The sequence below is a fragment of the Macaca fascicularis genome, chromosome 2 (genome assembly GCF_037993035.2).
Source record: "Macaca fascicularis isolate 582-1 chromosome 2, T2T-MFA8v1.1".
In the NCBI taxonomy this organism is placed as follows: domain Eukaryota; kingdom Metazoa; phylum Chordata; class Mammalia; order Primates; family Cercopithecidae; genus Macaca; species Macaca fascicularis.
Window position 1 is genome coordinate 33,830,646 of NC_088376.1, and position 15,372 is coordinate 33,846,017.

Genomic DNA, 15,372 nt, shown 5'->3' on the forward strand with positions numbered 1-15,372 from the left:
ACACCTGGCCTATGGCATTGGTTTAACATGCTGAGTAATGGTAGCATCAAGTACACAATGTATTGGAATTTGGTTTGAGGTTATATGAAAGACCAGGAATATGCAGGAAGAAATGGTAACTCTCAGTATTGGGAAGCATAGGCTGTATGTGTCGTGGGGATGAGGAGCACCTGATCACATATCTGTTACTTCAGCCACAGTAATCCAGACCTAAAATAGCTCATTAGTCACAAGAGTTTTTAAATAGAAAGAATGACATCAAAAAAACTTGTTGGTTGGTGTGCCTTTCAGCTTAGTTCACTTTCTAAGCACATATATTAAATACCTACAGTGCAGCAGGCACTCTGTGGGGAGATGGAAGTGGGTACAAAACAGCTGTCAAGGCAGTGATGCGTAATGGCTAAGAATTTAGGATTTGGAGTCAAACAGAGATGGTTGGAATCTTAAGTGGGTCACTCACTTGCTATGTGCTCTCAGGCGAGTAACTTTACTTCATTAAGCCTTATTTCTACTTCACAGGATGCAGATCCAAGAAAAACTCAAAATACAGTGTTCAATACAGAGTAAGCATCAACAAATGATTATTAATATCAAATATGAATATTTAATAATATTTAGTAATAATTTAGTTATTTGAGCCCTGGGAGCTTGCAGTCTAGTTTGAATACAGAAGTTGGCATACCTCTTTATAAAGTGAACAGTATTGTAACGGAGGTTCAAATAAAATACAGGGAGAAGTATTTGTTTCTAGCAGGAGAGTTGAAGAGATTGGGGAAAGTTTTACAAATGATATTACTCCTGAATTATTAAGAAAAGTTAATTTCTAAATTGTAGATTGTCTTCTAAGTAATCTGTAAGTTTGTCCCTGGGATAACACAGGAATAGACAAATAGAGCATCTGAAAATAGATTCAAATTGTTACGGACTGAATTGTTTCCTTCCCTAAATTAATGCGTCGAGGTCATAAACTGCTGTACCTCAGAATGTGATGTTATTTGCAGATAGGGTTTTTATTTGGAGATAGGAAGACCATGTGAATACACAAGGTGAAGATGGTCATCTAGAAGCCAAAGAGAGAGGCCTCAGAAGAAACCAATCCTGCCAACACCTTGATCTCAGACTGCTAGCCTCCAGAACTATGAGACAAAAAATTTATATTGTTTAAGCCATTCAGTCTGCAGCACTTTGTTATGTCAGGCCTGGCAAACTAATACACAGCATATACTAGAAATGAATACATGCTAAATGTTGAATTATAATTCTGTGGAGAATGAATATATGGGGCTAGGAAAAATGGCTATCCATTTGTAAGAAAGTAGAATAGGGCCGGGCGCGGTGGCTCACGCCTGTAATCCCAGCACTTTGGGAGACTGAGGCGGGCAGATCACGAGGTCAGGAGATCAAGACCATCCTGGCTAACACGGCGAAACCCCGTCTCTACTAAAAATTAAAAAAAAAAAAATTTAGCCGGGCATGGTGGTGGGCGCCTATAGTCCCAGCTACTTGGGAGGCTGAGGCAGGATAATGGCGTGAACCCAGGAGGTGGAGCTTGCAGTGAGCCGAGATTGAGCCACTGCACTCCAGCCTGGGCAACAGAGGGAGACTCCGTCTCAAAAACAAACAAAAAAAGAAAGTAGAATAGATCTCTACTTCATTTCATACACAAAAATAAATTTTAAATGTTGTTAAATATCTAAATGTAAAAGACAAAGCATATTAGAAAACATAGAGAAAGGCCAGGCACAGTGGCTCACACCTGTAATTCCAGCACTTTGGGAGACCGAGATGGGGGGTGGCAGGGGGTGGGTCACCTGAGGTCGGGAGTTTGAGACCAGCCTGACCAACATGGTGAAACCTTGTCTCTACTAAAAATATAAAAATTAGCCAGGTTGTGGTGGCGTACATCTGTAGTAATCCCAGCTACTCAGGAGGCTAAGGCAAGAGAATTGCTTGAACCCAGGAGGTGGGGGTTGCAGTGAGCTGAGATTTCACCATTGCACTCCAGCCTGGGTGACAAAGGGAGATTCTGTCTCAAAAAAAAAAAAAAAAAAAAAAAAAAGAGAAATATTTTATAACATCAGGATCAGGGAAACCTTTCTCAGCAAGTCAGTTAAACCCAGGAAGCAAACACTGGTGAATCTGACATGCATTAAGGGTGGTAGCAGCCCTGTGGTTGAGAGGATAACTTTGAGCCAGGTTCCTAACGCTGCAATGAATGAAGAGCCTGCCAGGGAAAGAGAACACTCTAAACAACTCTAAACAACTGCCAGGCCCAGAGAGAATGAGGCCATCTTACCACAGCACCAGCCAAGTGAGAGCTTTCTATTCACAGTGTCTCTCCTTCCAACCCCTGCCTTTGCCCTGGCAGATTCAGAAATCTCGGTGAGCAAGCTAGGAGAGCAGGAGAAATGAGAGAGTGAGACCACTCCTCTCTCATCTGCTGAAAGTAGTCAGCGCTCAGTAGGTTTCAGCCAAAGCGAAGCGAGAAGGTCAATCATGTTGAAAATATTTTCTTAGACTAGGCTATATCAAATAGAGACTGGCTTAGGATGAAATTATTGTAGGATTTTCTAGTTCCTCTGAGTAACTAAAAAAGTCATGCAGACTGCTCCAAAGTTTACTCACCTATAGAGGAAGGTGTGCACGCATGCGCGCGCGCGCGCGCACACACACACACACACACACACACACACACACACACACACACACACGGGTCATATATAAAGGGATAGTAGGAGTAGAAAATAATTTCTTTTTCTTTTTCTTCTGAGATGGAGTCTCACTCTGTAGCCCAGGCTGGAGTGCAGTGATGCGATCTCGGCTCACTGCAAGCTCTGCCTCCTGGGTTCATGCCATTCTCCTGCCTCAGCCTGCCAAGTAGCTGGGACTACAGGCGCCCGCCACCACGCAACGCTAATTTTTTTGTATTTTTGGTAGAGACAGGGTTTCACCATGTTAGCCAGGATGGTCTCCGTCTCCTGACCCCGTGATCCACCTGCCTCGGCCTCCCAAAGTGCTGGAATTACAGGCATGAGCCACCGCGCCTGGCAATAATTTCTTTTTATAATATCACCCCATGACTTTCCTGTGTTCAGTGAACAACTTACACACAGAAAGAACTTACCTAGTGAAAAAAAAAACCAGGGGGAACCTATTCTAGATAGAAAAGTATGGAAACCCCCTCTAAGCAGGTATGATTTAAGCTGAGGCCTAAAGAATGAAAAAGAAGGCAGCTGCATACAGGGAGAAGGATTGCAATTTTTTTTAAAGACACAAATTCAAAGAGCCAAGAGAACAGGAATGAAAATAAACGCCAATCTTCCGCAAAGAAATTTCTGTCCTCTCTTTAATGGAGTAGGGAGGGGTCTGGTCAAAATGCATCTTAAAGATTGTCAACCAACCACCTTGTTTCTGCCCCCATTTCCAGAATTACTTGGTCTGCCAATTTTGGAGCCTTTGGGGAATTCTGTAGTGCAAATTGGGTTTCTTCTCAGTGTTCCTTGCTGTTGCCTTAACTTTCAGCTCATTTGTTAAGTGAGTTACCACTTGTTCTTCTGTTTCCTGGCTTCTACATTGTTACCATCTGTGCTAAGTGTTGGGGACAAAATGGTCACTGAGATGAACAAGATTCCTGCCCTCATGGAGCTTATGTTCCAGTAGAGGAGACCAAAAAAAAAAAAAAAAGAGTAAACAAATGAATTTTAAAAATAGCAAACTGTGATGGGTATTAATGGAAGAAACTCCTGTAATTAAAGTTGGAGTTTAAACTGAGGCTCTGAGATAGTGTTGATTTTGCATTCCAAAAGAGGTACTGGAATCTTGCTAATTAAAGTAAGATACACAGAACATCAACATCATCCTGGAACTTGTTAGAAATGCAGAATCTTGAGCTCTATCCCAGACCTTCCAGGTAATTCATGTGCACATGAAAGATTGAGAAGCATTGTAGTAAAACCGTATTTTTAGTTTTCATATAGAATTATCGGTAGCATGTCCACCAATTTGAAATTCCCCCATTTTCCTTAAAAAGAAAAGCCTCTTTCCTCTTCTTCTGGGTTGGTGCTAGGCCTCCCAGAAGGAGCAAATCATGACTGCTGGAGAGAAGAAGGCAACACAGCTTCAAAGACCTGCCCCATCCATCAAAAACAGTAAGTTTGCTGGGAGATTTGAATGTTTCTGTTAAAGGAATAATTTGGAATTCCATCCCCAGTGGGAATTCTCAAGACTGGATGAAAGAAGATGGAGTTAGAGGATTCATCGCAAACCATGGGCATGTTGGAGACAAAGATAAGCAGGTTGTGCTTGGGGATGGGTTTGAGAAAGGATGTGATTTGGGAGATTCTTGGTGGTAAGGGGGGCTCCCTGTTTCAGGTTTAGGATCCCTTCATCCTAACTTGAAAAGGACGAGAAGCTAGTGGCAGAAGAGGGAGAAGAGGGGGCATTGGGTAGAGCTGGCTCTATTTTCTGGTCCTGGGCCTAAAGCAAGAGTTGATCTCCTTGAACTAAGGCTACTAATATCACCACTGTACCTTGACAAGAGAAAATGAGTGAGAGAGAATGTGGGAATGTGGAAGCAATCAGATATCAAGTCAAGATATCACCTGATGGGAGGCCCATGTGAAGACTGATATGCAGGAATTTTCTCATGGGAAAGTGGCTGCAAGAAAAGAGATGGGCATTGGCCTGAGGAAAACCACCCCTACTGGGGAAGTGTGTTTTAAATTGTGGGCCTGATGGAAGCTCTCGAAGTGCTTTAGCAAACAGGGCCACTATCTTTCAAACTCCACCTGGGAAATCCCTCTACAGCCATGTCCTTACCTGACAGCTCCCAAACCAGTGCCTCTCAAAGTGGGGCTCCTAGCAGCATCAGCATCACTGGAGAAGTTGTCAGAAAAGCAAAATCTCTGCTCCTCCCGCAAGTCCTACAGAATTAGAAACTCTGAGGGTGGGGCCCAGCCACCTGTGCTTTAACAAGCCCTCCAGATGATTCAAATGCATGTTCAAGTTTGGCCTAAACTATGCAGAAAATGTCTTTTTTTCTTAAGTGGAGGATAAGTGTCTCATGAGTATGGAAATATTGTTGAATTTGAGAAATTAATACTTGAAACCAAAGAGCAAAAGGCATAAAAGTTGTACAGTTTATAGAGCAATTAGAAACATAAAAGTTGCTGAATGATGGTTGTAATGGGAATATAGAGGGAATTTTGAAAGTGAATTTTGGGAAAGTAAAAATGCACCATCTGCAGATATAGGATAATTACTCCCTATGTGGTGAGGGCACTAAGAAAATGTTGTCCTATGAAGTAGCAAAAGTGCTTTAATCATGCAATAAGGTGGAATCTGGTGCTGCATAAACTTGTCTTGATGAGCAATATTAAATGCCTCCCATTCCTCTCTTGATTGTATTTGATGCTGTCCTTGCGGGAATGTGAGACTGGACCAGTATCTACAGATCTAGTGGGATGAGAATGATTTATCAGTGAAATTCATAATAATAAATGATTTCTGTTTTCTGAGCTAGCAGCTTCTCCATCATCCTAACTGCCGGCCCTTCACTATGTATCCAGGCTGGATTAATTCCCAGAGAACAGAGTCATTTTCCTGATAGGAACTCTTAGCACTGATTGGAAGGAGGAGATTAGTGGGGTTTTCATTTTTGTCCTGATTCAATTTGAAAATCTCATCAACTCAAAGGTATCCTGGAGACACTGTTTCTCAATTTTTCTTTCACGTTTCTCAACCTGTATTTAACCCTTGGATCTCACTCTCTTTTCTTTGTCATTCTCTTTCAATGAATATGCATTGGTATATGTTAACTAAACACCTACTGTGTGTGGTGAACAGAGCTAGATGATTTCACAAACCTACATTTTCATCCCATCTTCTTTAACATTTGAAAAAGAATAAACTGTAAAATATCTTTGTTTGTTTGTTTGTTTGTTTGTTTTTGAGGCAGAGTCTCGTTCTGTCGCCCAGGCTGGAGTGCAGTGGCCAGATCTCAGCTCACTGCAAACTCCGCCTCCCGGGTTTACGCCATTCTCCCACCTCAGCCTCTGGAGTAGCTGGGACTACAGGCGCCCGCCACCTCGCCCGGCTAGTTTTTTGTATTTTTTAGTGGAGACGGGGTTTCACCTTGTTAGCCAGGATGGTCTCCATCTCCTGACCTCGTGATCCGCCCATCTCGGCCTCCCAAAGTGCTGGGATTACAGGCTTCAGCCACCGTGCCCAGCCTGTAAAATATCTTTCTCCTCACTCCCTTGCCACTATTTTTCCTGGTGTTGGCTTTGCCTCATTATGTTTCTTTTCAAGTGAAGAATTTGGGATTCCCCATACTTTAAGCCATTTGCAAAAAAGCAGGTTATTATTAGAAAGCACCGAGAACAAACAATATCCTTTCATTGTGGGATTGCAGCCTTAACCTATGACTTTCCTGGATTCATGGTTTCTCTTGGTTATTTTTCTATTGAGGATGAGGGGTGGGAGTGAGTTCTGCAAAATAACAGATAACTGCTTCCACTCTTTTCTTTTTCTTTTTCTTTTTGAGACGGAGTCTTGCTCTGTCGCCCAGGCTAGAGTACAGTGGCACAATCTCGGTTTACTGCAACCTCTGCCTCCCGGGTTCAAGTGATTCTCCTACCTCAGCCTCCTGTGTAGCTGGGATTACAGGCACACCCTACCATGTCCGGCTAATTTTTGTATTTTTAGTGGAGATGGGGTTTTACCATTTTGGCCAGGCTGTTCTTGAACTCCTGACCTCATGACCCACCTGCCTTGGCCTCTCAAAGTGCTGAGATTACAGGAGTGAGCTGCCGTGCTCAGCCTGCTTCCACTCTTTATTGTGCTACTTTGCAGAGGGCAGAATATACCTCTTATACTTGTGGAAGAAACACTGAGCCCTTCAGTCCTTGCAGATATAGATTGTAGCGACCAGGACTCTGGTCAGCTGTCTTTCATCAAGTCACCTGAGTCACAGTGGCAATTAAAAGTGGCATTCCTTAAAAAAAAAAAAAAAAAGCACTTCTCCAAGCTGGGATGGCAGAGATGTCCATACTGTAAACTTAAGGAGATTATGCCTACCACCTGAGAATCAGGGTGCATAAATTCCCACATTCATATTGTATTAAATATAGAGGGAACATTGAAACCTACATCAAACAGAAACTGAGATTATAGTAGTTTTCAAAATTCGGGAAGCAGAATATCTGTATCTACAAATACAGCTTCTTTTTAGCATCACCAGAATCATTTCATAAAGGAATCTTTAAGAGGTAGGTAATGATATGAACATTATTTACAGAGAATTCAGGACAGGAAGTTGCATGATTGTTTGAGAAGACGTACTTGCTTTCCAATCATAGTCTGCAAATTCCTAGCAGTCTACATTTGTATTTCTCTCTCTTTTTTTTTTTTTTTTGGAGACAGAGTCTTGCTCTGTCACCCAAGATAGAGTGCAGTGGTAAGATCTGGGCTCACTGCAACCTCCGCCTCCCAGGTTCAAGTGATTCTCTTGACTCAGTCTCCCAAGCAGTTGGCATTACAGGCACGCACCACCACACTCAGCTAAGTTTTTGTATTTTTAGTAGAGACGAGGTTTCACCATGTTGGACAGGCTGGTCTCAAACTCCTGACCTCAAGTGATCCAACTGCCTTGGCCTCCCAAAATGCTGGGATTACCAGCGTGAGCCACCACACCTGACCTGTATGTCTCTTTAACAAGGTAACTCCGTGTCTTTCCTTCTTCAAGTTAATAGGTCCCTGATCATTCATTTCTGGGAGTGGGTTAAATGGTTCTGCAGTATACTGGAGTCAGGTTTATCTGGTTACAATCCCCTTCGCCTCTGTTTTTGTAGCTGTGGGACCTCAGCAAATGGTTACCTTCTCTGAGCTTTAGTTTCCCTATATGTTACTGTAGGATTACATGTAATTACATGTAGGATACACGTAAAGATGTTAGCACATCACCTGGCCAAAAGGCCCAATTAGTATTAGATATGATTTATATTTGTTATCAATTAAATTCCTAAAGGAATTTTAGTTGCATTTGTTTCACCCATTTTTCTTTTTTGTGCTTAATCTAATAGAACAATTTTTGTTTGGGGTTGCTGCATTTCTCCCTCCTCCCCATTTCTTTTCATCACTCACCTCAGCCCAAGAAAAAGTGATCCTGAAACAACTGTGGAAATGAAGTCTGCTTTGTGTTCGTCTGTTGGGAAAAGATTGGATAACCAGTCACATTGTGGGGGTTTAGCAGGCTGCTGGCTTCTGCCCACAATAAAGAGGCATCTCCGAACGTTTATTTTTAAAAAGAGAAGCAAAAGGGCAGTTAGTGGATCTCAGAGGTATGTATGAATGGCACATTTCCCTGCCCCCACAATCCCTAGGGCTGCCTCTCTTTCCAGGGCCTCAAGTTGGCCCAGGGTATCTGGCCTTCTACACTTCTTGTTTTTCTGGGTCATGAACTGGCAGGGAGCATGCAACACTGCGCCCTTAGTATTCAGGTGTTTCACAAGCACACTGCTTCGCTCTTGCCCTCATTAGAGTCAGCTGTCTCCAGCATACAGAGAAGGACGTGCAGAGCCTCTGTATGCATGTAGCATGGTGCACCTGGAGAGGTGACAGAAGGGCAGGGCCTCCTCCTAGGAGCCAGCTCCAGCAGCAATATGTAAATGACTTCTTGGAATTGCCAGACTGGCCCTGGTGAGTCTGGAAGATCACCTTGCCAATGGGCCCAATGCCAGCCTGACAGATGGCCTGGGCTGCTTGCAGCGCAACCAGCTTTAGGCCATCAAGTGTGTTCCCTGAAGGCAGGTGACCCATCCAGGAGTGTCAGGGAGGCTGTCCAGGGGGACAACTCAGGCTGCAATGTAATTTCCCCAGCGCTGCCTACCTCCTCTTCCCCTCTAACTTGCAGTGCTCTCTGTGAAGAGGGAAAAACCAGGTCTTTCTTTCACCCTTAAAGAAAACTCTGGGTCACATAATTTTTGTTGATGTCCAGTCTATTCTCTACATGACAGCCCCTCACAGAAGTGACCAAATATTTCCATCAAAGGAACCAGCTACTGCAAAGTTTAAAAGGATAATAAAATAGTAAAGTCTATTTGGGGCCCTAGTTTAGAAAAACGCTGTGATCTCTATAAAGTATTAAGAAAATATTGAACTTTCAAATTTTATGATTTCATGTCCTCTAAGACCACAGACCTCTTGGCATTATTTTTTTTTCTTTTTCTTTTTTTTTTTAAGCATGAATTTTTTTTATAGAAGTTAGAAAGTAAACATATAACATTTTCTCTCACTTACAATCATAATTTTTAAAAGCCTAGGGAAAGTTAATGTTTCTGAATTCAGCCTGTGGATTGGAGATAAGGATTCAGGGAGAGAAGGCTTTTAACTCAGAACAGAATCTGTTTGCAGCTATTGTTCAATTAATGTAAAGTATCTGGTTACTGGGCATGTTGCATAATGTATCACAGTGCAAGTCGAACGTTTTCAGTGCTGACAATGAGCTCCTTGATAACAATGAAGAGTGAGGTAATTTGTTAATTTTTTTTAGAAGTCCCCTAAAACAGTCTTCTCAAGACTGAATGAATCAACACTTTCGAGCTCAGACCGCAACTGAGCTGTGTGTCTGTGTGTGCGCATGATGATAAGAAATCTAGAAGGAAACTGGGAAAACCACATCTCATGCCCTGTTTAAGAAGTAGAAAAAGTGTCAGAAGAATTAAAATTAAGCCTCACGAGAGTCTGTGGGTATGGAAAGTCACCAGCTAGCTAATATTAACATAGCTTGCAACAGAACACTGTTGCTAGAAATAGGACAGTCGCATCACTACCACTAAGTAATTTGCATTCTCTGGACCAGCCCCTGAATTCCTATTGCCCTTTGGGCATTGCATTTCTGGACGCTTCTAGACAGTGTTCATACTTGGCTGTCTGGTTTCACCAGGAACTCTACCCAAAAGAGGAAACAGCAAGGAGAACATTTGCTTTGTTTGTAGGAGGGAAGTGGTCGAGCTACAAACAAATCTTTAGGCATCTGAGGAATTGCTAAGTTTCTAATTTCATATGGTTGCTAACAAGGAGGTGCAGACAAAGACCCTCTTGCTTTCCTCACCATGGATAGTCTGTTACCTCCATCTAGATTCTCTTATTTCAAAAAATATCCTCTCCATGCAATCAGGAGATATTTATCGACGCTGAGACACCAAAGAGCCGAAGAACAGGTATGATTTTGTTTATATTATCTTTAAAATTAACGGGTGCTTGTTCCTTGTTGCTTTTACGTCGCTTAGTGATTTCATTTGTGCTGGTTTACGTGTTTATAGGTACAGGTCAGATCCTGCTTGTGGCTGTTCAGACTTGGCAATCAGAAAGCAAGCAGGCTTGTGAGAATTTATTTAAACTTGGAACATTTAGATCCTGAGATTAAGCGGAGTTCTGTAATGAAGCCACATGCTTTCTTTCTTCTAAACAGCTACTCTATCAAAGTTAAATTTTGAATTCTTTGATCATTTTCCTATGCCTCAGATACAAAATTTGACACTATTAATATATCAACAAAGAAAGTATCAGACCCTAGGTACACTTGTCTTCTTGTATTTATGGTTATGTTTATATAGCCAGAATTTGCAAAACAAAAAACATTTTATAAACTATAATAACCTTAAACAGATCATTAACAAGATGTAAAGATCATTCAGAAGCAGTTGGTCATTTTTGTGTGTGTAAAAGGTAGGAGGTAGAGCACTGCCGTTTTCAGTCTTTTTAGCCAATCAAAAGCTATGATTTCTAGTAGGAGATACTATCACTTGGGAACATAAGCATTTTAAAAACTGTTAAAATGTCTGATCATGTCTCATTTAAAATAATGCACTCATTTTTATGGCGTGAGATTTATATCATTCCATTCCTTTGGTCTTCAAAAAAGACATTTCTAAAAATGATTTTTATGAATTTTACCAACTTGTTAGAAGACATACTAATATCTGATCCATTTAAATCTAGTGATTCATTTAGGAAGATGTGTGGTGGTGGTATACAAATGTGAAGGACAAATGTATAGCCATACCAAAGACCCAGCAGTCATAAATTGCTTGTGCATTGTGCTTGTAATGAGAACTGCAAAACTGTGCAGGAGATATCACCAGTGTCCTGGATTTTTTCTCCTTTGTGATATGAGATGACCCACTTAGTAAAACACTTCCAGGAAATGCAAGATAGGTTTAGGAGGCAGAAAATCCTCTCATGACAGGTTTCCCAAAAAGGCAGTGCATAATTTGGAAAATAAAAATCATTGCTACTGTTTGAGAGGAAACTGCTTGTGTGCCCTGCTTTAATAATTTTACATGGGCCAGAAATTCAAACAGACTCTGTTCACTAAGGGAGGTAGGCTGGTCCAGTTTATCTCTTACTTAGGCAAGGTGTCACCATGAAAAGACAAACCTCTTGGTTTCCAGGTTTCAGCCTGCACTTGTTTTTGAAGTAGAAAACTAGAGAACCAAGTGGTAGGGCACTAAGTTTTTGTTTGCCAATCTTTTAATGTTCAGAGGCTTCTTCAGGCCTCATTCATTATGGGAGGAAGAGAGGTGGCTGAAAGGATGAGATCGAAACTGTGGAATATGAATTGAGTGATTTTTTTTTTCTTTTTTTCAGTATTGTAAATTTTCAGAGATGTGGCCATATTGTTTGCATAGTTCTACGGTTTGTTGTTTTTAGTTTATTGAAGAAGTATTACAAAATGCGTTCAGAAGACCATTAGAATTTAACCTAAAACTTCTGACTTGGACAGGGTGGGCAGTCCCCTCCCCAGTTTACAACCATTTGGGACAATCTAGGAGCAGCTGGGAGTGAGCATTGTGCTGAGTTCTTAAATTCTTGTATAAGTTAATTGAATACTTAAGAGAAATAATACATTTGATTTCTTTTTAAAGCCAAATACAGCTCTGCAGACCTAATGTCTCACATAATTAGAGACATTAGGTCAGAGTCCATAATAACTAAACTTGAAAGCTTGTTGGGAAGTTATAAAGGAGATTAATAATGTCTACAATCTTATGACCTGCATATTTGTTGCCTCTAATCCTTACATTCTTGTATAACTAATCCTTGATATAAAGGTGAAGGGATTGAGACTTAGAGCCCTTAAGAGCCCTTGTCCATGCAGCTAGAAAGTAGCAGAGGAAGATGTGAATTTCTATCTCATGGTTTTGAATTTTATCCATTTTACCATGCTTGATCCCTGAACAATCTAGTAATACCAAAATATCACCCTGCTAACTTTTCTCCTTGAGAGTATTTCTAAAATTTCCTATATTCACATACCATGGTCATAATTTTTACTGTGTTTACCATGTCTGTATGATTAACTCCTCAATATTTTTCTGTACTTAAATCACATTATTAGAGTTTATTTAGAAAAAAATTTTCATATCATAACTGTAAATGGAAAACCATTGTAATTAGCCATAAGTAAAAATAATTAATAAAAGCAAAATAATATTAAATTCTAGGTAGATACTATTGCCTGTAAAACCTCCAAACCTGAAACCTGCTCATTTGTTAATAAGGAAGATTAGCTTTTAAGAGAAAGGTTAGAGCATCCTAGGAGCCAACTGAGAAAGTTTCCTGGGTGAGGAAGGAAAGGAATTAAAAGGTAGATAATTTTTTTAATCCCAAATGATTCAGTGTTATTGAATGTAGTGTCTGCAGGCCACTCAAAATCTTCTCCCACCTCACTTGGCACTGCTAGGTGCCAACCATGTTGAGGTCCACATACTTGGGGAATATTATCCCAGAACACCATCTGCTTCTTTACTTTTGCACATTTAAATGAACTTCCCCACTAGCCTAGAATTCTCTCCTTTACTTACAACTTGCCCACCTGGAGGTCTCCTGTACATCCTTCAAGACTCAGACTAAATGGGTTGAGTGAAAAGCTTTCTCCAGTGCTGCTGGGAAGAGTGAAGTCTTCCTTTTCCAAGATATTTTGTTTGCTTCAGATAAGGCCCTTACTACATCCTATGTAGTAAATAATGTGATTTCATGTCAACATTTGTGCACCACACACACATGACACAGGATGTTATCTTGTTTTTTGTTCCCTCAGGCACACTGGAGCCTGGCAGATACTGGTGTAAAGGTGACCCACACAACAGGCAGAGGGTACACACTGGATTGCCTGTGACACAGGTGCCTTTACTAGACCTATAAGGTCCCCATACCCCTTTTCTGTGGTCCAAATTATGATCATTGTTATATTCACCTTGTTCATGTATGCTTTCTTGTTTAAAGCTTCCCCTAGTGCTCTTCTCCTTGCACTTGGTGTCATACAGACAAGAAGATTTGACACGAGGGTTGATTTGTTCGGCAGCTTTTTCTGATGGTGGTAGTGTTATTCCTGTGATACAGCAATCAATAGGTTGGTAGGTTATTTATCAAATTGAGAACAAATATTTCATCCTTTGCTTCCCTAGATTCTCTTGTAGCAAGTGTTTCACAAAGCCAAATCCACACATAGGTAGAAGATTAAGAGTATTAATTAAATGAAGATGCTGAAGGTTGGGAAAATTTGTTAACCTTTCTCTCAAAATTATTCAAATGGTGTGGTAGTAACGCTGGTAGTGGTGAAAATGGTGGGCAACCTGAGCCTAAATGGAGTCTCAGATGAGTTTGAGTAGGTGTGCTGAATGCATGCATAAGGGTGTTTGGTTTCAGTTATGTGATTTTGGTCTGAGGGCAACATCTAGTGCCTGGCTCAGATGTTGGTGTCTAGTTTATAAGGAATGAGCGAGACTTGCAGGTAATGTTCTCCTAAGTACTAGAGACTCAGCAGCCTGACCTGTGGCTCAGGTGACCAAGCGGGACACTGAGTGTGGAAGGGAGAATTTGCTCCACTTCTGGGCTGACTGAAGTCTAGCTTTAGCCCAGGGATGCCTGCCAAGAACCAAGTACGCCATGAACCCCTGGGGAGTACTGCTCTTAGGGGCCAGCACCATTGGTCTACATATGACTGCTAGCACCAAACAATGAGAGAAGACAGTTTGTGAGCTCATGTGGGACAGCCTGTTCTCTCTCCCTGGGTGAGTTCCTCTATTCCCATGGTTTGAAACACCTATTTGCTGAAAACTCCCAAATGTTTATATCCAGAGCACTTCCGCCTTGCATCCAATCATCTACTTGATATCTCCATCTGAATGTCTTGTGAATGTTGCAGACTGAATGTGTCCAAGGAGAACTCCACAAGCTCCAAACATATTCCTCCCCAGATTTTTCCATTGATCAACACAAAAGCTCAAACCAGAAAGCTAGGAGTCACCTTGGCACCTCTCTTTTTCCCTTTCTCTCCCTTACGTCCCCTTCCTAATCCTTCAGTAAGACTTCTAAAATAGTTACTGAATTCTCCATCTTCACCCTTCCAATCCTGCCAACCATCCTCTCTTACTCGAACTATTGCAATAGTTTTCCAATTCGTGTCTCCACGTTCACTCTGGTTATCCTACAATCTGTGTTCCCTGTAGCAGTCAGAATGTTCTGCTTTAAATGAAAATCTTATTTTAGCTCAATGCTGGGAATATGATATTATTTTGTTTGCTAGTTTAGTCCCAGTGCTAAGCATAAATCTGGCATATAGATGGTAAGTTAATGTAATTTAATCTAAGAAGGGGACTTTGTAAGTATTAGAGAAGCCGTGGGGCTGGAGGGTTCATGGGGCTGAGATGTTGTTATGCAGGTGAGGGTAAGAGATGGTGAAAATAGGGTTATTACCCTTAGTAAGCAGAGGCTGTTGAGATCTAGGGGAAATCACATAGAGGAATTTATTTTACAGACATGAAACTAGTGTCACAAACTAAGAGATTTGCCCAAGCTCGCATGGTTCACCTGTGTCACTGCTGGGATTAGAATTTGGTTTGCTTGACTCTCATTTCGGTGACCTTTCTGTTATGTATAGTGAGCCCCTAAGCAGAGATGTACAAAAAGACCATATGAGAAAAAAAACTCTACAGACTGGGTCCAGAGAATAGGTGATGCCTGAGCGTCAACTTATCAATAACAAATGAGACCTTTTGATGAGAGACTGAGGCAGAGCGGAGCCTGCTCTTTTGTGCCTTGTCCCTCAGCTTACCTGCCCTTCAACAGCCTTGCCAGTCTGAATCCCCCCTTCTATGTGTCCCTGCAGGAGGAAAGCAGACTAGGAGTCAGAAAACACAGGCCAGCTAATTTAATCTACAAGAATTTGGGATGACCTGTACCAATGCCTCACTCTCTTGAATAGAGACTTTTTTTTTTGGATTGAGAAATACCATTTAAGCGCTGACCTGACACGTCTTGCCTGTTTAACAGTGAATCTGCTTAAAATGAGGACAGTGGTCTTTGGGC

The 15,372-nt window shown here is 41.4% G+C and overlaps 1 protein-coding gene across 7 annotated transcripts in view; it reads left to right on the forward strand.

Annotated features, from left to right (window-relative positions):
• Positions 1 to 9,889: 9,889 nt before the first annotated feature.
• Positions 9,890 to 15,372, forward strand: part of ATP2C1 (ATPase secretory pathway Ca2+ transporting 1) — a 158,017-nt gene continuing 152,534 nt past the window's right edge. For all 7 annotated transcript variants that reach the window (XR_012430684.1, XR_012430685.1, XR_012430683.1 and 4 more), the window contains exon 1: positions 9,890 to 10,220. Coding sequence is in view for 4 of the 7 variants with exons in the window: in XM_065539881.2 (XP_065395953.1) it covers positions 10,113 to 10,220 (108 nt within the window). In the remaining 3 variants the exon portion in view is untranslated. The remainder of the gene's footprint in view (positions 10,221 to 15,372) is intronic.